Here is a 21,060-nt window from a genome sequence, read left to right as displayed (position 1 = left end):
CACCACCCTGGGTACAAGCCCTGGGGACACCTTATCATGGGCCCCGTCTCCATGGACACCTCGCCACCATGGCCACCGGCTCCCGGGACACCCTACCACAGACCCCCCAGGACACGTCACCATGGCCACCATCTCCAGGGCCACCACCACCATGGTGGGTGTCCCCTCCTGTCCCCCTCCCCATCTCCCGCACGTTGGGGCCCCAAGCGCTGGGATTTGGGGGGTCTCAACCCTCCACCCTGGGCTCCTGGGAGGTGGCGGTGGCCACGGGGCTGGGGGGGGTGACACACACACCTCAGCGCCGCCCCCCCCCAGCTCAGGGGGCAGCAGGGGCACCCCCAGGGTCCCCCAGGCCAGGAGGGCACCGGGGAGGTGACACCAGCCCCGTCCCCATCGCCCACGGAGCGTCCCACCGCCCTCGGTGGCACTCGGGAACATCCCCAAGGCGCTGCCTCGGTTTACCCAGGAAGGAAACGGGGGCGGGGGGGGGAGAAAAAGTTGGGGGGGCCCCGAGTTTTTCTTTTCTTTTTTTCAGTGTTTATTAAAAACAAAAAAAAAAAAAAAAAAACAGGAAAAAGGGCGGGGGGGGGGGCGGCGTGTGTTTTTTTTCCTTTTTTTTTTTTTCTTTTTCCTTTTCTTTTCTTAAAAAGACCGTGGTGGCCGGGGGGGGGGGGGGGGTAAGGGGGGGGAGTGAGGGGTGCGGGGGGGGGGTCCTTACCTGCCGTGGGGGGACACCCCCCCCCCCCACCGTCCTCTACTAAGGTGCCCCCAAAACAGCCCCCGCAGGGGGTGGGGTGGGGTGGGGGGGTGACGCCTTCTCTGCACACCCCGAGACACCCCCCCCACCCCCCCCCCCCCCACTCCCCCCTGCACCGGGCTAACACCCCCCCAGGGCTGGTAGCCCAAAGCCCAGCTTGAGGAGGTGGGGGGGGGGTGGGGGGGGCACATGTTAAGGCAATCGTCCTGCTTCGCCCTGCCGTTTTGGGGAGGGGGGTGGGGGGGACGGGGACACGGAGAGGGGGGGGAGACGCGGGGACCCCTCCCCTCCCTGCCGGAGAAGGGGGTGTGTGTGTGTGGGTGTGTGTGTGTGTGTGGGGGGGTGACCCCCCCACCCCACCCCAATACGGGGCCGGGGGGGAGGGGGGGGCCCGCTCTAGCTACGGCCTATTTACACACCCCGGGGGGGCCACCCCGGGGCCGGGTTGTGCTCACGAGTGGCTCCCCCCCCCCCAAACCCCCAGCTCCCCCACCCCCACCCCCACCCCACCCCACGGGGCGGGTAGAGGGTTTGAGAGGGGTTGGGGGGGGGGTGGGGGGTGTCCCATGGGTGCCCCCCACCCAACCGGCTCTAGGAGTCCTTGAGCATGCTGATGCGGGCGTAGATCTTGAGGGCTGGCCCCAGTTTGATGTTCATGGTGCTCATGAGATGATCCTCCTTCAGCAGCAGCAGCGCCTGCCCGTCGATCTCCTGCGCCCGGAACTCCTCCGCGATCTCCTGGCAACCTGCGGAGATGCCGGGGTGGGGGGGGGGGTGGGGGAGGGCACGCTCAGAAACCACCCCCACCCCCCCGTTTCAGGAAAAAAAAAAAACAAAACCCCACCTATTCCCCTTGCAAAATTTTTTTGGGCTTTTTTTTTTCCCCCCTCTCTCCCCGCCGACTCTTCCTCACCCGGCAGGGAGCGGATGAACTCGTAGACGTCCTCCACGTTCCACTTGCTGGGCTCGCTGGGGAGGAAGCGGTGGCCGATGCCGGCCAGGTCGCGGACGTGGACGTCGGGCAGGTCCATCTCGCGTAGCTCCAGGTCTCGCTCGCCCTGGCGTCGGCGGGAGGTGGAGGAACTGGCCGAGATGGGGGAGAGCGGCTCCTCGTAGCTCGAATTATCCGAACACCGACTGGAATCTTCTTGGCTGTGGTTGAGCTGCAACGACGCCGTCACGGAAAGAGGCACCGAACCCGGCGGGAGAGAAACCGGCGGCTGCGGGACGGAGCAGCGCCGGCCTCAGAGCCCACCCGCGTCACCCGCAACCCCGGGGGACGAATCCCGCCCCGTGTCCGTGTCGTGTGTCCACCCCCCGCCCCCCCTCACCTGCTTCTTGGTGTCTTTGCCGAGGGTGGGCAGCGTCCCCTTGCAGGTCCGACGGCGGCCGTGGGGGGGGCCGCCGGGTTTCTGCAGTTTGCTGCGATCGGGGTGGAACAAACCCACCCGCTTCGTGCACCCCACGTTGTACCTGCGGGGAGGGGGGGAGTGGTGAGGGAGGGGGGGGGGGGCGGATCCTGTCGTGGGGGGGTTTTTTGGGGGTTTTTTTTGGTAGCGGGGGTGGGGGGGGGAGGTTGTGATACCTTTTGGCACAAGCCATGGAGCAGAAGCGCTTGGAGCGCTTGAATTTATAAGCGAAGTCGACGCGGCCGCAGAGCTCGCACTTCAGTTTGGGGGGGTTCCCCTCTTCTTTGGATTCTGGGGGGCGCGGAGGGACACCCAGAGAGAGAAACGCAACCAGCTCAGGCGCGGGGGAACCCGAAACGGGCACTGCGGGGTGGGGGGAATAAAAAGGAAAGGGGCGGGGTGGGGGGGGCGGGGGGGGCTGTACCCTCCCCGGCTCGTTTCGGGGGGGTCGAGCGCTACCTTGTAAATAAGGTTCCTCCATTTCGGAGTCGGTGGTGGTGGTGTTGTCCTGCGGCGGGAGCTTCTCAGCCAGCAGCTCCTGCGCATACTTCTTCTTCAGGTTCCCCACCAGCAAGGAGGAGCGCCCCACCTGCCGGGGGGGGGGGGGGGGGTGGGGGTGGTGGAGAAAACACCGCTGGGTGCCCCCCCACCCCTAAATCCCCCCTCTCCCCCCCCCTTCAAAATGACCCCCCGCCTCAAGCCCTAAAACCCCCCCCCCGCCGGCTAAGGATGAGGGATACGGTACCGGGAACGGTTCTGCCCCTTCCTGGATGACGAAGCCCTCGATGACGTGGGTGAGGATTTGGGGTTTCACGATGGCCTGGGGCGGTTTGTTCTCACCATTGTGGGGGGCGGCGCCGGCGACGGTGGAGGCAGAGCTGCCGGTGCCCGAGGTCATGCCGGGAGCGCTGGCGAGGGGCTGGGGCTGAGCATGAAGGCGGTCGGCGGGTGGCTCTGCCAAAGGAAAGGGGGACACACACACACACACACACACAGAGACAACGGGGTGGTTACGGGGGACGCGGTGACGCCGGCGGTGACGCCGGGGCCCCTATTACCATACAGCTGGGCTGCCTGGGGAAGAAGGGGGGGGGGGGGGGGGGGGAAGAGCAGCTGCCGCCGCTCCCAGTAAGTCCCAGTAAGCCCCCAAGGGCACTCCTCAATGCTCAACACACCCCCACCCCCCCCCCCCCGCGCGCACCCCAAAAAAAGGGACCTGGGGGGGCCCAGATGGACCCCAAATACCCCGGGAGACCCTAAAGAGCCCCCAGATGTGCCCAGTAAAGGCTCAGTACGTCCCAGTAAACCCCCAGGAAAGCCTCAGCACATCCCAGTAAGGCCCTGGTACGTCCCAGCAGACCCCAGTAAATCCCAATCTCCCCCTCCCCCCCCCCCCCTCCAAATCCTCATCTCCCCCAGTCAAGCCCCCAAAATCCCCATCCGCCCCAGTCCGGCCCAGCAGACCCCCGTAAGACCCGATCCACCTCGGAAGGACCCGATCTCCCCCAGTACGCCCCAGTACACTTCAGCGGACCCCAGTAAAGCCCCAGCCCCCCCCCCCCCCCCCCCCGAAAAAAAAAACCCACCCCGATCTTCCCCGGTACGGCCCCAGCAGACCCCGGTAAGGCCCGACCCACCCCGGAAACACCCGATCTCCCCCAGTAAGGCCCTCTCCCCCTCAGTACGCCCGATACGCCCCGCTAAGGGCCCATCTCCCCCCGCCCGGCCTCCTCCGCCCCCGCAGGGCCCGGCGGGTGCCGGTAAGGCCCCGGTAGGCCTCGCTAGGCCCCGGTAGGCCCCACCACCTTTGTCCGGCGACGGAGCCCGCTCCCCCCTGCCCCTACCTGCGGCCGGGCGGCGGAGCCGGGACCGGGGCGGGGGGGACGACGGAGGTGGGGGGGTAAGCGGGGCGGATGCGGAAGTGAGGTCAGCGCCCGCCGCCCCGCCGGGCCGAGCCGGGCCGGACCAGGCCGAGCCTCGCCGGGGCGGAGGACGGGCGGGGCCGGGCCGGACCGCACTCACCGGCGGCGCTCAGCGGCTCGGCGGCCCCATGGGGCGGACAAAGGCGGCGCGGGCGGGCGGCGGCGGCGGAGGAGCGGGGACAAAGGCGGCGGCGGCGGCGGGGCCGGGCCGGGCCGGGGCGGCGGCGGCGGCTGCGCGGGGGAGGGCGGGGCCTGGCGCCGGACACGCCCCCCGCCACGCCATTGGCCGCCCCCGCGCGCCCGCGCGCGCGTCCACGCCGCCAGAGGGCGGGGCCGATTGGCTGGGCCTGGGCGGGGGGCGGGGCCTCGGGGGCGGCTGGGCCACGCCCCCTCCCGCCCACGCGTGGGGGGCGTTTGAGGGGGAGCGGGGGGGGCCGCCGGGCAGAGCGGGGCCACGGGCCCGGGGCCAACGGGGCTGCGACACCTCCGGGGACCCCCCGACATCGTGTCACCCGTGGGGCGACGCCACGGACACGCGCGGGCTCCCCACAGCCCACCCCCCCCACCCCCTCCCCGCGGAGCCCCACCGGTGCCGCTCGCCCACCCGTGCCTCAGTTTCCCCCCGCGCTGCGGCCCACCAGGGGGGTGGAGGAGATGGGGGGGGTGGGGTGGGGGAAGCTCCACCCCACGAGTGGGGGGGCCGTGGGGCTTACCGTGCGTGGGGGGCCGCTCGCCCTCGGGGGTGTCGGGTCGCGGGGGGGCAGCGGGCGGCGAGAGGGCGGGGGGCTGCGGCGGGGCGGCGGGCGGGCTGGCGGCGCTCCTCGGGGCCGGCGGCGGGTCCCGGCGGGTGCCATCGGGGACCCCGAGTGGGGGCTGCGGCGGGGGGAGGGGGGGGGTTGGGGGCACAGGCGTGTGAGAGGGTGAGGGCGCACACGCGTGTCTCGCACACGCATGCAGGGGGCAGACACGCGGGTGTGCACACGGATGGCACGCGCGGGTGTGGATCGTGCGTACGTGTGTGCACGCGCGTGCTGGATGGGGCACGTGCACCTGCACACGCGTGTGCACAGGCCCGGGACACATGCACACGCGTGTGCATGGGTCAGGCATGCACGCGCGCACACACGCAACACGGACCCGGCAAACGTGTCTGCACGCATGTGCACGGAGCGGTTACGCACACGAGCACAGCTCCGGCCCAAGCGTGTGCGCATGCGTGCGCGTATCGAGCACACACATCAAGCACACGTGTGCACGCATGCAGAGAGCGGGGACACGGGTGCACACACATGTGCATGGAGCAAGTACACACGTGTGCACGGATCGGGCACGAGTGCGCACAGACACACGGATGGTGAACACAGGCGCACGGATCAGGCACGTGGAGAGATGTGGGCACACGTGCGCACGCGCGTGCATGGAGCGGGCAAACACGTATGCACACATGCACGGAACAGGTACACGCATGCACACGCACGTGCGCGGATGAGGCAGGAGTCCGCACACACACGCGTGCACGCGGACACACAGGGATCAAGCACACGCGCATGGATCATGCGCACGCACACCCCACGTGCACACACAGGTGCAAGGACGCGGTGCGCACACACGAGGCATGCATGTCTGCAGGCGCGCACAGGCCACGTGCGCGCGTGGATGTGGCACGAGTGCTCACGCCTGTGTGCACGCCCACGCACGTGGATCAGACACACGTGCGTGGATCAACAGGCGCAGCCCCGGGCGCACACGTGCACACACACGTGCAGGGACCTGGCCCACCTACACACCAACACGTGCACCCAGCAGCCACACACGTGTGCACGCACGAACACACACACACCCCCGTGCAGGGCTCAGGTACACACGTGTGCACACACGTACACACACACCCCCCCCGCAGGGCTCAGGTACACACGTGTGCACGCACGAACACACACACACCCCCGTGCAGGGCTCAGGTACACACGTGTGCACGACACGTACACACACACCCCCCCGCAGGGCTCAGGTACACACGTGTGCACGCACGAACACACACACACCCCCGTGCAGGGCTCAGGTACACACGTGTGCACACATGTACACGCACACCCCCACAGGGCTCAGGTACACACGTGTGCACGCACGTACACACACACACCCCCGTGCAGGGCTCAGGTACACACGTGTGCACACACGTACACACACACCCCCCCGCAGGGCTCAGGTACACACGTGTGCACGCACGAACACACACACACCCCCGTGCAGGGCTCAGGTACACACGTGTGCACACACGTACACACACACCCCCCCGCAGGGCTCAGGTACACACGTGTGCACGCACGAACACACACACACCCCCGTGCAGGGCTCAGGTACACACGTGTGCACACACGTACACACACACCCCCCCGCAGGGCTCAGGTACACACGTGTGCACGCACGAACACACACACACCCCCGTGCAGGGCTCAGGTACACACGTGTGCACACATGTACACGCACACCCCCACAGGGCTCAGGTACACACGTGTGCACGCACGTACACACACACACCCCCGTGCAGGGCTCAGGTACACACGTGTGCACACACGTACACACACACCCCCCCGCAGGGCTCAGGTACACACGTGTGCACGCACGAACACACACACACCCCCGTGCAGGGCTCAGGTACACACGTGTGCACACACGTACACACACACCCCCCCGCAGGGCTCAGGTACACACGTGTGCACGCACGTACACACACACACCCCCGTGCAGGGCTCAGGTACACACGTGTGCACACACGTACACACACACCCCCCCGCAGGGCTCAGGTACACACGTGTGCACGCACGTACACACACACCCCCCCGCAGGGCTCAGGTACACACGTGTGCATGCACGAACACACCCCCCCCCCGTGCAGGGCTCAGGTACACACATGTGCACACACGTACACGCACACACACACCTCCGCAGGGCTCAGGTACACACGTGTGCACACACGTACACACACACCCCCCCGTGCAAGGATCAGGTACACACGTGTGCACACACGTACACGCACACACCCCCCCGTGCAAGGATCAGGTACACACGTGTGCACACACGAACACACACACCCCCCCGCAGGGATCAGGTACACACATGTGCACACACGTACACACACACCCCCCCCGTGCAGGGCTCAGGCACCTGCACACCCCCACGAACACACACCAGCTGCCCACACACGCACATGTGTGTACACATCACCCCCCCCAAGCCCCCATTCCCCCCCCCAGCCCCCCCTGCCCTGCACCCAGCGTGTCCCCCCCCCCCCCCCCCCCCCCCCCCAACCCAGCGGGGGGGCTCGGGGGAAGGTGGGACGGGACAGGGATGCCCCTCACCGTGGCGCCGGCCGGCTGCAGCTGCAGGATGACGGCGGAGGCGTGCTGGAACTTGCGGGGGGCAGCGTGGCAGCCGGGGTGTCCGTTGGGGGGGCCGGTCTCGCCCCCCGCTCCCTGGGGGACCCCCGCTTTGGGTTGAGGGGCCGGGCCGGGGCTGGCGGGGGGCAGGGGTTGGAGCTGGGGGGCAGTGGGGGGGCCCGGGGGGGGCTGCCCGCGGGGCGCCAGCTGCTGCTGCTGCTGCTGGATGACGAACTGCTGCTGCTGCTGCTGCGGCTGCATCGGCTTTGGCGGCTGCTGCAGGAACTGGGGGGGCTGCAGCGGGGCGTAGGCTGCAGGGACAGCGACGGGGGACAGGGACCCCCCCTCGTCACTGGCACCTTAGCCCCAGTGGACCCCACCCCCAGGATTTCCCCCCCGGTGATGCTGCTCCTCACGTTAGCATCTGTTCACTCTGGTGCCTACTGACAACCAGCTTTGCCAGCTCCCACTGCTGCTACAGGAGGTTGGGCTCAGGCTGTCCCGGGGGGTGTCCCCCCAGTTTGGGAGCCACACCAGCACAGCACCCCCAGGCTCCAGCATCCCGTGGGGTCCCCTGGCCCATGCCCTCGCTGCTCCAGCCCCCAGCACCCCACTGCAGAAGCTCACCCCATAGGGCCTCGGGACCCTATGGGTGCTGCGGGTGCTGAGTCCCTTCCCGGGCAGGGCCCTTGAGGGGGTGTGCAGGTCCACAGGTCCCAGATACAAGCTGGATGCCGACACATAGGAAACACCAGTGCGGGCCATCATTAGGTTTCAGAGTGAACACCCCACGAGGCTGTGCCCACCCTCCCCCTGGCTTTCTGAGCACCCAAGGCAGGGGCGACGCACCCCTGAAGTGGGTATATGGGGCCGCCAGTCCCACGTACAGGTAAGAAAACCATGAGGCCCACCATTAGGTTTCAGAGTGAATGCCCCAGCTGAGCACCACTCCCTCTCTGTGACTCCCCCAGCACCCATGGGTGGCCCCCCCCCCCTCCATGGCACAGCACCTTACCTGGGGTGACAAGCGGGTGGGCAGCAGCGGGGGCGGCGGCGCGGGCCAAAGTGTGGGCACGGGCATCAGGCCCCTCAGCTTTTTTGAGGTGCTCGGCAGGGGGGTCCGGCGGAGGGCCCCGGGGGGGGCCAGCCCGGGGTGGGGGGCCACCGGGGGGCTTCATGGCCAGGGCGGGGAGGTGGGGGCCAGCGGGGCGCAGGGCCAGGCTGTGCACCTGCAACGGCAGTGGGTCAGGGGGGTTGTGGGGGGGGAGGAGTGTGGGGGGCTGGCGGTGGGGTGGGGGCGTGGGGGGGCTCACCTGGGGGGTGGCGGGTGGCGGTGCGGGCGGCGGGGCAGGCGGCGGTGCGGGCGCAGGGCTCTCTGGCCGGACGGCGCTGACGGGGCCCGTGGGCGTGAAGATGAGCTGGGGGGAGACAGAGAGTGTGTGCGTGGCCCCCCGACGTGGGGAGGTGGCACCCCATGCGTGTCCCCCCCCCCCTCAACTCCGTGTCCCTGTGGGGTGGCACAGGTGTGGGGCGGCACAGGTGTGGGGCCTGGGATGGTGGGTGGGCTGACACGTATGTGCCCCCCTGCCCGTGTCCCCAGGGACCCCCAGTGCCAGGAGGGGTGCAAGGGACAGGCACCATATGGGGGGCACTCTATAGGGTCCTAACCCCCCCCCCCCCCCCCAAAAGGCAAAGGGCACCCTCCTGGGCTTGGGCACCCCCCAACAGGGATGTGGGTGCCATGTGGGGTCTGGGTGCCCCACAGCAGGGTGATGGGCGCCCTATGGGGTCAGGGACCCTATGGGTCCTGGCCATCCCACAATGGGGCAATGGGGACACTATGGGCCCTGGCCACCCCGCGAGGGGACAATGGGCACCCTATGGGTCCTGGCCACCCCACAGCAGGATGACGGACACCCTATGGGTGCCAGCTGCCCTACAGTAAGACGATGGGCACCCTATGGGTCTGGGCACCCTACATCAGCGCAATGGGTACCCTACAGGTTCAGGGACCCTATAGAGACCCAGCTGCCCTACAGCGGGACGATGGGCACCCTACAAGTCCTGGCCACCCCACAGTTGGACAATGAGCACCCTCCAAGTCCCAGCCACCCCACGGCAGGACGATGGGCACCCCATGGTGCCTGGCCACCCAGCAACAGCATGATGGGCACCCCATGGGTCCCTGTCACCCTACAGTGGGATGATGGGCACCCTACGAGTCCTGGCCACCCCACAGCTGGACCATGGGCACCCTCAGAGTATTGGCCACCCCACAGCAGGATGACAGGCACCCCATGGGTCCTGGCCACCCAGCAAGAGCATGACGGGCACCCCATGGGTCCCTGTCACCCTACAGTGGGATGATGGGCACCCTACGAGTCCTGGCCACCCCACAGCTGGACCATGGGCACCCTCTGAGTCCCGGCCACCCTGCAGCAGGGTGACGGGTACCCAATGAGTCCCTGTCACCCTACAGCTGGATGATGGGCGCTCACTGGGTCCCTGTCACCCCACAACCGGACAACGGGCACCCACAGGTCCTGGTCACCCCACAGCAGGATGACAGACACCCTACGAGTCCTGACCACCCTGCAGGCAGGACGACGGGCACCCCATGGGTCCCAGCCACCCCACAGCTGGACAACGGGCACCTCACAAGTCCTGGCCACCCCACAGCAAGTTGAAAGGCACCCCACCGGTCCCCACCACCCCACAGCGCCATGGGGCAGGGCGCCAGGCACGACGGCGGCCCCTTACCATCTGCGCCCGCAGGTACATCTGGGCCTGGCTGGCGGTGAGGGCGGGCGAGGCGGCGTTGCCCAGCAGCACGGCCTGCTGCGCGATGCCCGAGGCCCCAGGGGTGACGCTCTGCGCCCGGTTCAGGAGCTGTGCCGCCGCCGGTGACGTCGCCAGGTTGATCTGCAATGGGACAGGAGGAGAAGGCTGGGGTGCCGCAGCGGACGGGTGCCGGCGCGACGGGTGCCGGAAGGGACAGGCGGGACTCACCGTGGGTTGCTGCGCCGGTGCCGGCTGGGCGCCGTTACCCCCCGAAGAACCGCTCTGCCTGTTTGCCGCCAGGCTCGCCTGGGGACAAGAGCCAAGCGTCACCCGCGTGCCGCACCGCAGCACCCATGGGTGCCCCCCGGGCGGTGCGCGCCGTACCTGCTGGACGGCGGCCAGGCTCTGGAGCTGGGCGCTGGTGAGGTGCTGCTGCTGGAGCGCGGCCGTCTGCAGCATCAGGTGCTGCTGCTGCGCCGCGTACATCTGCTGCAGGTACTGCGCCGCCGTGTTGGGCTGCCGGTGCAGCGCTTGCTGGATCACCTTTTGGGGGGTGCAAACACGACCCTGGGCTGCACCCCAACTCCAAAATGCCACCCCCACAACCTCCAGCCCCCAGCCCCGCAAATTTGGTACCTGGACGGTCTGGCGGTCGGGGATGCCGCTGTAGACGGAGATCTGGGGAGCGGGTGGGCGCGCGGTGCCGGTGCTGCTGGGTGTCGTGGCGGTGCCGCCGGCGCTGCTGGCGGGCGGAGGTGCCGGGAGCTGCTCGTTCTCCATGGCGGTTTGCCGGGGCGCCGCGAGGCGGCGGGGGTCAGGCTAGAGCTGGGGGCAGAGGGGGGGGGCAAGAAAGGGTGAGGGGGGGCACCCGAAGTTATCACCCAGTATCTGCCTCGAGCCTCAGCGCAGGGTTCCGGCTGGGGTGCCGGCGTGCCTGTGCCGATGGGCGCATGGGCACCCCCCCGCGGTGTTTGGGATGGGGATAGGAACCCCCAACCCCCCCTTTTGAAGGGTCCCAGAGCGAAGCATCCCCCACCCAAGGGTGCACCCATGGGTGCCAGACGGTTGCAGGGGGAAGGGGTGCACCCGCGTGATCACCCAAGCTGGAGCGGGAGGAAGAGGATGGTGGGTGGAGGAAGGAGGGTGGGAGGCCCCAGGGTTCATCCTGCCCCCACAAAGAGGGGGGTCAGGGGGTCTCCTGAAAGGAAGGATGGACAGAAGGACGGGAAGTGATGATGGGAAGGATGGATGGAAAGAAGGATGGACGAAAGGGAAGGATAGAAGGAAGGACGGACAGAGGGACGGCTGGAAGGAAGGGAGAGAGGAAGGCAAGGATGCAGGGATGGACGGACAGACGGATGAGAGGAGGAGAGGGACGAAGGGACGGACGGGTAGAAGGAAATGAGGGAAGTAGGAAGGGGACAAAGGACAGGACAGAAGGAAGCAGGAAAGGGATGGAAGGGAGCAGAGACCAAGAGAGGGAGGGAGGGATGGACGGAAGTAGGAAAGGAGAGACACAAGGACAGATGGAAGCAGGGAAGGGATGAAGGGAAGGACAGACAGAATGACAGGCAGGAGGAGGAAAAGGATGGACAAGAAGCATGGATGGAAAGGGAGAGAAGGAGGTAGGGAAGGATGGAAGGACAGAAGTAAGGACAGACAGAAGGATGGATGGAAGGAAGGAGGAAAGGGACCAAGGACAAGAGGGAAGGGAAGAACCAAGGGATGGAGGGAAGGACAGACAGACAGACGGGAGCAAGGATGGATGGACAGAGAGAGATGAAGGGAGGGAGGGAAGGACAGACGGAAGGAAGGCCGGATGGACGTAGGAGAGGGATGCAGGAATGGAAGGAAGGTTGGACAGAGGAAAGGGACGAAAGGAAGAAAAGGCAGAAGGAAGGACAGACGGAAGGAAGAAGAGGGACAGATGGACAGGAGGAGGACAGGGACAGAGGGACGGGTGCTGTGGAGGCTGCAGTTTCCGGGCAGCACCACCATCACCACCATGGTGGCTGTGAGGGTCCGCGGTCACCAACAGCCACCCATGGCCACCACGCTCTGGTGGCTTCATGCGTGCCAAGGGAGCTCCAGTCACCTGCCTGTGACACCCGTCCCTGCCGAGCCCCTGCACTGCCGGTGATGGGTGCCACCATGATGGGTGCCACCATGGCGGGACCAGGGACAGCAGTGCAGGGCACTGCAAACCACAGACAGTGGCCACAGCGGGTGGCCTTGGTGGCCATGCCACAGCATGGTCCCCGCCAAACCATGACAGCTGCCTCCAGGCCCAGTACGGCACCCAAGGGAGGTGGCAGCGGTGATGTCCCCGGCCTCGGTGGCCCATGGGGTTGTGTCTCCTCAAGGGCCTCAATGCCCTGGAGCACGAGGTGGGATGTGCACGTGGCCACAGGGGTGGCAGCACATGTCCCGGGCCACGTGCAGGGTTGTCACACGAAGCAGCAGTGGGGACACGACCCAGCCTTGGGTGTCCGCTGCCACGCGTCCACCCCAAATTCTGGGAAGTGCTTTCCCCCAACTAGCAACCATGGACCCTTCCCCCCGCCCCCTCCCCCCTCAAGAAGAGCCTGGTGGCATCGGGATGACACGGGGCCATCATGGAGCGACCATGCCGGGCCCATCCGGAGCCAAAATGCCCCCGGAAAGAGCACGACGCAGGCACCCCCAGCAGCTCCCGCCACCCACCCACCATGGGTCCAAGTCCCCCATCCTCACCCACACCAAACCCCCGTGGATTTTGGGGGTGTCAGAGGGGGGGGACCTTGCTTTTGAGCCACAGGTGACCGAGGGGACGCACTTCCGACCCCTGCAACACCCCCCAAAACCATTAAACCCACCCAAAATAAACAAAAGAGGAAGAATTCTGGCACCACCGGGCCATGCAGGACCCACTACGGGTGGGGGTCGTGGGGGGGTCCCACAGGCAGCACGGGAAGGAGCTGGAACCCCCCCGAGCTGAGCCTAAAATGGGGGTGCAAAATGATGCGGGTGGGGAGAAATCATAGCAGAGGGTGGGATGTAAGGGGGGGGTGGGAGAGGATGGGGGGGGTAGATGGAATAGTAAGCAGTGGGGTATGATAGCGGGGGGGAATAACAAGGGGGTACAAAATAAGGGGGGGGTGCAAGATGATGGTGGGGGGTGGGATATAGTGGTAGGGGTGGAAAACACGAGCGGGGGGTGGGATATAATAGAGGGGGGGTCAGATAGAATAGTAAGCAGTGGAAAATGATAGTGGGGGGGTGGGAAATAATAATAAGGAGGTGTAAAATCAGAAAGGGGGGTGTAAGATGATGGTGAGGGGTGCGATACAGTGGGGGGGGTGGAACACACTAGCAGGGGTGGACTATAGTGGGGGGGTCAGAGATAATAATGAGCAGTGGAGTATGATAGTGTGGGGGAGAAAATAATAATAAGGGGGGGCAAAATCAGAGGAGGGGGGCAAGATCATGGTGAGGGGTGGGATGTGACGGTGGGAGGTAGAAAACACTAATGGTGGGTGGGATATCATAGAGGGGGGGTCAGAGAGAATAGAGGGGGGTCAGATAGAATAGTAAGCAGTGGAATACGATATTGGGGGGGGTAGGAAATAATAATAAGGGGGTGTAAAATCAGAAAGGGGATACAAGATGATAGGGAGGGGTGGGATGTGATGGTGGGGGGTGGGATATAATACAGGGGGGCCAGATATAACAGTACGCAGCAAAATACGTTGGTGGGGGGTGGGAAATAACGATGAGGGGGTGTAAAATCAGAAAGGGGGGGGTACGAGATGATAACGAAGGGTGGGATATGGTGGTCGGGTGTGGAAAACACTAGTGGGGGGTGGGATATAATGGGGGGGGTCAGAGAGAATAGAGGGAGGTCAGATAGAATGATAAGCAGTGAAGTATGATATTGGGGGGGGGAATAATAATAAGGGGGTGTAAAATCAGAAAGGGGATACAAGACAATTGGGAGGGGTGGGATACAATGGTGGGGGGTGGAAAACACTAGTGGGGGGTGGGATATAATAGGGGGGGGGTCAGACAGAATAATAAGCATTCAAGTATGATATTGGAGGGGGTGGGAAATAGTAATAAGGGGGTGCAAAATCAGAAGGGGGGGTGCAGATGATGGTGAGGGGTGGGATACGGTGGGAGAGGGTGGAAAACACGAGTGGGGGGTAGGATCGAGCAGGACAGTAGGCATTAGAACATGATGGGGGGGTGGGAAATAATAACAATAAGGGGGTGCAAAAACCGAGAGGGGGTGCAAGGTGATGGGGAGGGGTGGGATATGGTGGGGGGGAGGGAGGGAAACACGAGGTGGGGGGTGGGATACGGTAGTAAGCAGTGAAACGTGATGGTGGGAAGTAATAATAAGGGGGTGCAAAACCGGAGGGGGGGGGGGGGCAAACTGGTGGTGATGGGTGGAAGACACGCGTAGGGGTGGGCTATAGTGGGGAACGGGGGGGGTGGGTTTGCAGGGGGGGGCGGAGGGGTCACGGACACCGGTGGGGTCGGGGCCGGGTGGGTAAACTGAGGCACGGCGGGTGGCGGGGCGCATGCGCGGCGCGGCCCCCCCTCACCTCCTCCCCCCCCCCTCAACCCGCCCCCCCCACACGGCCCCGGCCCGGCCCAGACAAAGCCGGCGGGGCCCGGTAGCGGCGGGCAGCGCGGTACCTGCGGCCCGGGCGGAGCGAGTCCCGCCGGCCAGGGCCATGGCCCGGGCGGCTCCGGGGGCGGGCGGGGGACGGCGGAGGGCGCCCCGGTGCCGGTGCCGGGCCCGCGGCCGCTCCCTCCTCCCTCAGGCGGCGGCGCGGCGGCCCGATGCCATAACTCATTTGCATTCCTCCGCGCGTCACGTGGGGGGCACCGGCCAATCAGCGCCCCGCCCGCCCCGCCCGGACACGCCCACCGCGCGCCCCGCGCTCCGCCGCTCCGGCGGCCGCCGCTCGCGCTCGCCATGGCAACGTGGGGGGGGGGGGGGGGGGGGGAAGGGGCGGGGGGAGCGGGGTCGCCATGGCAACGGGAGGGGAGGGGGGAGGAGGCAGGAGGCAGGGGGAGCCCCGGGGGGGGCGGTACCGGGGGGGTCCTGCCGTGCCGGGGGTAGCACTGGTCACCGTGTCCCCGGAGCTGCTTGGGGCCACCCGAGGGTGCTCCCGGGGACACACAGTGCCGGTACCGGAGGGATGCTGCGGTACCGGGACAGTGTCACCGGTCCCCGTGTCCCCGGTACTACCCGGGGTCACCCAGGGATGCTCCCAGGGACACCCAGGGCCGGTACCGGAGGATGCTACAGGGGAGGTGACACTAGTCCCCGTGTCTCCGGTGCTGTCCGGGGACACCCGGGGCTGCTCCCGGAGACCCCCAGGGCCGGTACTGGAGGGTTGCTGCACCGAAGGGGTGGTGGCACTGGTCCCCGTGTCCCCACTGCTGCCTGAGGTCACCCGGGGGCGCTCCCGGGAGTGCTCAGGGCCGGTACCGGCGGGATGCTGCACCGGAGGGGTGGTGGCACCGGTCCCTGGCGCTGCCTTGGGTCCCCCAAGGGTGTTCCCGGGGACCCCCAGGGCCAGCACCGGAGGGGTGCTGTGGCACAGGGTGGTGGCATCAGTCCCCATGTCCCCGGTGCTGCCCGGGGTCACCCAGGGTGTTCAGGGCCGGTGCCGGTTGGATGCTGGGGTACGGGAGGGGGGTGGTGACACCAGTCCCTGCGTCCCTGCTGTTGACAGAGGTCACCCAAGGGTCCTGCCGGGGCAGCCAGGGGTGGGGTGCTGTGGTATGGGGATGGTGGCACCGGTCCCCAGCGCTGCCCGAGGTCACCCAGGGGTGTTCCCGGGGGTGCTTAGAGCCGGTGCTGGTGGGGTGCTGCAGCGGAGGGGTGGTGGCACCCGTCCCCGCTGCTGCCTGGGGTCACCCGGGGGTGCCCAGGGCCGGTACTGGAGGGATGCTGCAGTACAGGGGTGGTGGCACCGGTCCCCGTGTCCCTGCTGCTGCCTGGGGTGATCTGGGGGTGCTCCCAGGGACACCCAGGGCTGGTGCCAGCGGGGTGCTGTGATATGGGGTGGTGGCACCAGTCCCCATGTCCCCGCTGCTGCGCAGGGTCACCCAGGGTTGCTCCCGGGGGTGCTTAGAGCCGGTACCGGAGGGATGCCGCAGTACAGGGGTGGTGGCACCGGTCCCCGGTGCTGCCTGGTGTCACTCACGGGTGCTCCCGGGGGTGCTCAGGGCCGGTACCGGCGGGGTGCTGCCCCAAGGGGGGGTGACAACAGGCCTGGTGTCACCCGGGGGTGCTGCGGGCTGGGCAGGCGCTGGCAGGGCACCGCACCGTGTCCCTGTCCCCGCGTCACCCCGAGGTGCAGGCCATGGACTGCCCCCCGGGGACGGTGCCACCGGCGGGGACGTGATTTGCAGAAGGGGGTTTGGGCGCGGAAATTTGGGCGGTTGATCGCACCTAATTAGCCACTGGCTAATGAACACCCCTTCGTCTGGGGTGTCCCAGGGAAACCTGCGGCCTCGGGTTTGGGGGTTTGCGGTGGGGGCTCGTGGATTCACAGTGGGGCTCGTGGTTTTGCAGTGGGGACTCGTGGTTTTGCAGCGGGGCTCATGGGTTTGCAGTGGGGGCTCGTGGATTCACAGTGGGGCTTGTGGGTTTGCATGGGGGACTCGTGGGTTTGCAATGGGGCTCGTGGGTTTGCACTGGGGGCTTGTGGGTTTGCACTGGGGACTCGTGGTTTTGCAATGGGGCTCGTGGGTTTGCAGTGGGGGCTTGTGGGTTTGCACTGGGGGCTCGTGGTTTTGCACTGGGGGCTTGTGGGTTTGCACTGGGGACTCGTGGGTTTGCACTGGGGGCTTGTGGATTTGCAGTGAGGACTCGTGGTTTTGCAATGGGGCTTGTGGGTTTGCAGTGGGGACTCGTGGGTTTGCAATGCGGCTCGTGGATTTGCAACGGGGACTTGGGGCTTTGCAGTGGGGGCTCGTGGATTTGTAAGGGGGCTTGTGGATTTGCACCGGGGACTCGTGGATTCACAGTGGGGCTTGTGGGTTTGCACTGGGGGCGTGTGGATTTGCACTGGGGACTAGTGGTTTTGCAATGGGGCTCGTGGGTTTGCACTGGGGACTCGTGGTTTTGCAACGGGGCTCATGGGTTTGCACTGGGGGCTTGTGGGTTTGCAGTGGGGCTTGTGGATTGTCAGTGGGGCTTGTAGATTGTCAGTGGGGCTTGTAGGTTTGCACTGGGGGCTTGTGGATTTGCGGTGAGGACTCGTGGTTTTGCAATGGGGCTCGTGGGTTTGCAGTGGGGGCTTGTGGGTTTGCCATGGGGACTCCTGTGTTTTTAAAGGGGCTTGGAGTTTTGCAGTGGGTCTTGTGCATTTGCAAACAGGACCCAAAGATTCGCAAAAAGGGCCTCGAAGATTTGCGAAGGGGACTCGTGGGTTTGCAGAGGGGACTCGAGGAATTGCAAAGGGGGCTAGTGGGTTTGCAAAGGGGGCTAGTGGGTTTCCATGGGGGACTCGGGGGTTTGCAAAAGGGACTCGAGGATTTGCAGTGACGGTCGGGGCTTTGCGAAGGGGGCTAGTGGGTTTGCAAAAGGGGCCATGGGTTTGCCATGGGGACTCGGGGGGGGGGTGTTTGCATGTGGGGCTAGTGGGTTTGCAAAAGGGGCTCGTGGATTTGCGAAGGGGGCTAGTGGGTTTGCAAAAGGAGCCATGGGTTTGCAATGGGGGCTCGGGGGGGTGGTTGCACGTGGGGCTTGTGGATTTGCAAAGAGTGCCCGTGGGTTCCGGCGTGGGCTTGTGAGTTTGCAAAGGTGGCTTGTGGAATTGCATGTGGCACTCGAGAATCTGCATGTGGGGCTCGTGGGTTTGCGAAGGGGGCTAGTGGGTTTGCAAAAGGGGCCATGGGTTTGCCATGGGGACTCAGGGAGGGTGGGGTTTGCATGTGGGGCTAGTGGGTTTGCAAAAGGGGCTCGTGGATTTGCGAAGGCGGCTAGTGGGTTTGCAAAAGGGGCTAGTGGGTTTGCAATGGGGACTCGCGGGGGGGGGGGGCGGTTTGCACGTGGGGCTAGTGGGTTCGCACGTGGGGCTAGTGGGTTCGCAGCTGGGGGGAGCAGCTCCGAGGGGGGGTAACCCCCCTCCGCCCCCCCCCTCCCTGCCCCGGGAGCAGCGGGAGACCCGTGGGGGGGGGGGCGGCCAGGGACTGGGGCCACCGACCCTCTCCCTCCTCGGGGGGTCCATCCGGCACCTGGGGCCCCCCCGGCCCCCCCCAGTTTCGCCTTGTGAGGGCAGGTGCTGCCCCCTCCTGCCTGCACCGGGGGATGGCAGGGCTGAGGGGTGGGGGGGGGCAATGGGGGGAGCTGAGAGGGTGCTTGGGGGGATCGTGGGGGGGCTATGGGAGGCATTGGGGGGTACTGGAGAGGATCGGGGGGGGCTGTGGGGGGCACCGCGAGCCACCTGGGGGGGGCTCTGAGGGCTGTGGGGGGGGTCCTGGGGGGAATCTGGGGGGGCTCTGGGGAGCAGTGGGGGGGCTGTGAGGGCTGTGGGGGGCACTGGGGGGAACTGGGGGGCACTGCGAGGCACTGGGGGGGGCTGTGAGGACTATGGGGGGCATTGGGGGGACTGGGGGGGGCACTAGGGGTTACTGGGGGGGGCTGTGAGGGCTATGGGGGCGGGATCTGGAGGAGCACCGGGGAGTAGTGGGGGAACTGGGGGGGCTGTGGGGGGCACTGCGAGGCACTGGGGGGGGGCTGTGAGGGCTATGGGGGGGTCCTGGGGGGAATCTGGGGGGGGACCGGGGAGTAGTGGGGGAACTGGGGGGCCTATAAGGGCTATGGGGGGCACTGGGGGGTACTAGAGGGAATCTCGGGGGGCACTGGGGGGCACTGCGAGGCACTGGGGGGGCTGTGAGGGCTATGGGGGGGTCCTGGGGGAATAGGGGGGGACACACTGGGGAGTGGTGGGGGAACTGGGGGGGCTGTGAGGGTTGCGGGGGGGCACTGTGGGGGCTGTGAGGGCTATGGGAGGCACTGGGGGGTACTGGGGGGATCTGGCGGGGGGGGCACTGGGGGTTACTGGGGTGCTGTGAGGGCTATGGGGGGGTCCTGGGGGGATCTCGGGGGGCACTGGGGAGTAGTGGGGGGGCTGTGAGGGCTATGAGGGGTCCTGGGGGGGCTGTGAGGCCTGGGGGGGGGGGCACTGGGGGGTACTGGGGGACCCCAGGGAAGCCTGCTGGGGGGTACTGGGGGGTACTGGGTGGGGGGGGGACACGCCACGGGCTCCGTGGCCGCTGCCGCCAGGGGGCAATGCCCGCCCGCGCTGTGCCTGGAAACGGCCCGCGGGAGGCGGGATTTGTCCCTTTTCCCCCCTCCTTTTCCCCCCCTTTTTCCCTTTTTTCCCCATTTAACCCCTTTTTCCCTTTTTTTCCCTTCCCCCTTTTCCCTCTTTCCCCCCTTTCCCCCCTTTCCCCCCTCCTATTCCCCCTTTCCCCCTTCCCCCCCTCTTTTCCCTTCCCCCCCTCTTTTCCCCTTTTCCCCCCTCTTTTCCCCCTTCCCCCCTCTTCCCCCCCCTTTTCACCTTTCCCCCCATTTTCTTCCTTCTCCCCCTCTTCCCCCTCTTTCTTTATTCCCTCTTCCCTTTTTTTTTTCCTCCTTTTTTTTTTTTTTTTTTTTTTTTCCCCAGGCTCTCCCGGGATTCAGCAGGCTCTTGTGCATCCCTGAGCATCCCGCCAGCATCCCTGTCCCCCCCCGACCCCCCCACCGCCTCGAATCCCCTTCAGACCGAGCGCCTGATCCCAAATCGTGCCCTTTTCAGCCCCCAAAAAGAAGCCACGCCGGGTGATGACATCGCCAACCGCGGCAGAGACGGAGCAGGAGGCCGTTGGGTACCACCGCGGCGATAAAGCGATGCCCACGGAGCGAAACTCCGGCATCTTTTACCCCTGGAGATGTGGCTTCGTTTTGGGGTACCCCGTCCCGCATCCCGCCCTTCATCCCTGGCTCCGCGTTGAAACCCACCCCCCCCCCCAAAAAAAAATAAAAAATATTCCAAGCGATGCCAAGATCCAGGCGTCCCGATGCTCCTCGTGCATCCCGCCGGCACCGGGCCACGATGCTGCTGGTGGGATGTAATTCCTGAGCGCTCCGGGGAACCGGGCAGGAAAAGCTTTTAAGCAAAAATCCGTATTGTTTCCACCCAGCGGGGCGACCATTCAACCTCGAAACACGCTCAGGGTTGGGTTTCCAGCCGGAAATTTCCCTCGGAAGGTACAAAAAGCCACGTTTGGCCCCAAAAAATAATGATGGGGGGGGGGGGGGGGGGGGGGAGAGAGGAAAAAAAAAATAAAATTCCTCCGCCTCCTTGTGCGTTCGGGCTCTGCAAATATTTATGCGGTTCAAAAACGTCCCGAGGGAACAAAGCACGGACACGGCGCGTCCCCCCCCGAACAATGAAGCCGGATATTTTCTGATGGGAGCGGAGCTGAGGCCGGAGCCGGTTCATATCCGCCTACCTGCGGCCTCCAGCTGGTTTAAATCCCTCCGAAAAAGGGCAAAAATCTTATTTTTTATTTTTTTTTTGGGGGGGGGGGGAAGGCTTTTTGGGGAAAAAAAGGTGCTTTTGAGGGGGAAAAATGGCATTTGGGGGAGAAAGATAGCATTTTTTAAAAAAAAAAAAGTCCTTTTTTTTGGAAAAAAGGTGCTTTTTTGGGGGGGAAGGCTTTTTGTGGAAGAACAAAAAAGGCTTTTTGGGAAAAAAAAGGGTTTTTTGGGGAAAAAAAAGGCTTTTTTGGGAAAAAAAAAAGGCTTTTTGGAAAAAAAAAAA

At 65.8% G+C, this 21,060-nt stretch overlaps 1 protein-coding gene across 6 annotated transcripts; it reads right to left on the bottom strand.

The window, feature by feature from the left end:
• Window positions 1-1,319: 1,319 nt before the first annotated feature.
• PHC2 (polyhomeotic homolog 2) lies at window positions 1,320-15,095 on the bottom strand. Of its 6 annotated transcripts, none has more exons than XM_074560583.1 (15): window positions 14,927-15,095; window positions 10,883-11,071; window positions 10,631-10,789; window positions 10,475-10,552; window positions 10,226-10,387; window positions 8,779-8,883; window positions 8,481-8,694; window positions 7,448-7,776; window positions 4,802-4,961; window positions 2,912-3,120; window positions 2,627-2,755; window positions 2,343-2,479; window positions 2,089-2,230; window positions 1,671-1,920; window positions 1,320-1,503 (listed from the first exon to the last, which is right to left on the bottom strand). In XM_074560583.1, the coding sequence occupies exons 2-15, from the start codon at window positions 11,024-11,026 to the stop codon at window positions 1,349-1,351; spliced, it is 2,373 nt and encodes a 790-aa protein (XP_074416684.1). In that variant the 5' UTR covers window positions 11,027-11,071; window positions 14,927-15,095; the 3' UTR covers window positions 1,320-1,348. The 6 variants fall into 6 exon arrangements, with proteins under 6 accessions (XP_074416684.1, XP_074416685.1, XP_074416683.1 ...); XM_074560584.1 differs by having other exon boundaries at window positions 1,671-1,977; window positions 2,343-2,457; window positions 2,626-2,704; XM_074560582.1 differs by having other exon boundaries at window positions 1,671-1,977; window positions 2,627-2,704.
• Between the last annotated feature and the right edge of the window lie 5,965 nt (window positions 15,096-21,060).

The sequence above is a fragment of the Larus michahellis genome, chromosome 16 (genome assembly GCF_964199755.1).
Source record: "Larus michahellis chromosome 16, bLarMic1.1, whole genome shotgun sequence".
In the NCBI taxonomy this organism is placed as follows: Eukaryota; Metazoa; Chordata; class Aves; order Charadriiformes; family Laridae; genus Larus; species Larus michahellis.
Note: the sequence above shows the minus strand (reverse complement) of the source record. Positions and strands in the feature narration are given on the sequence as shown.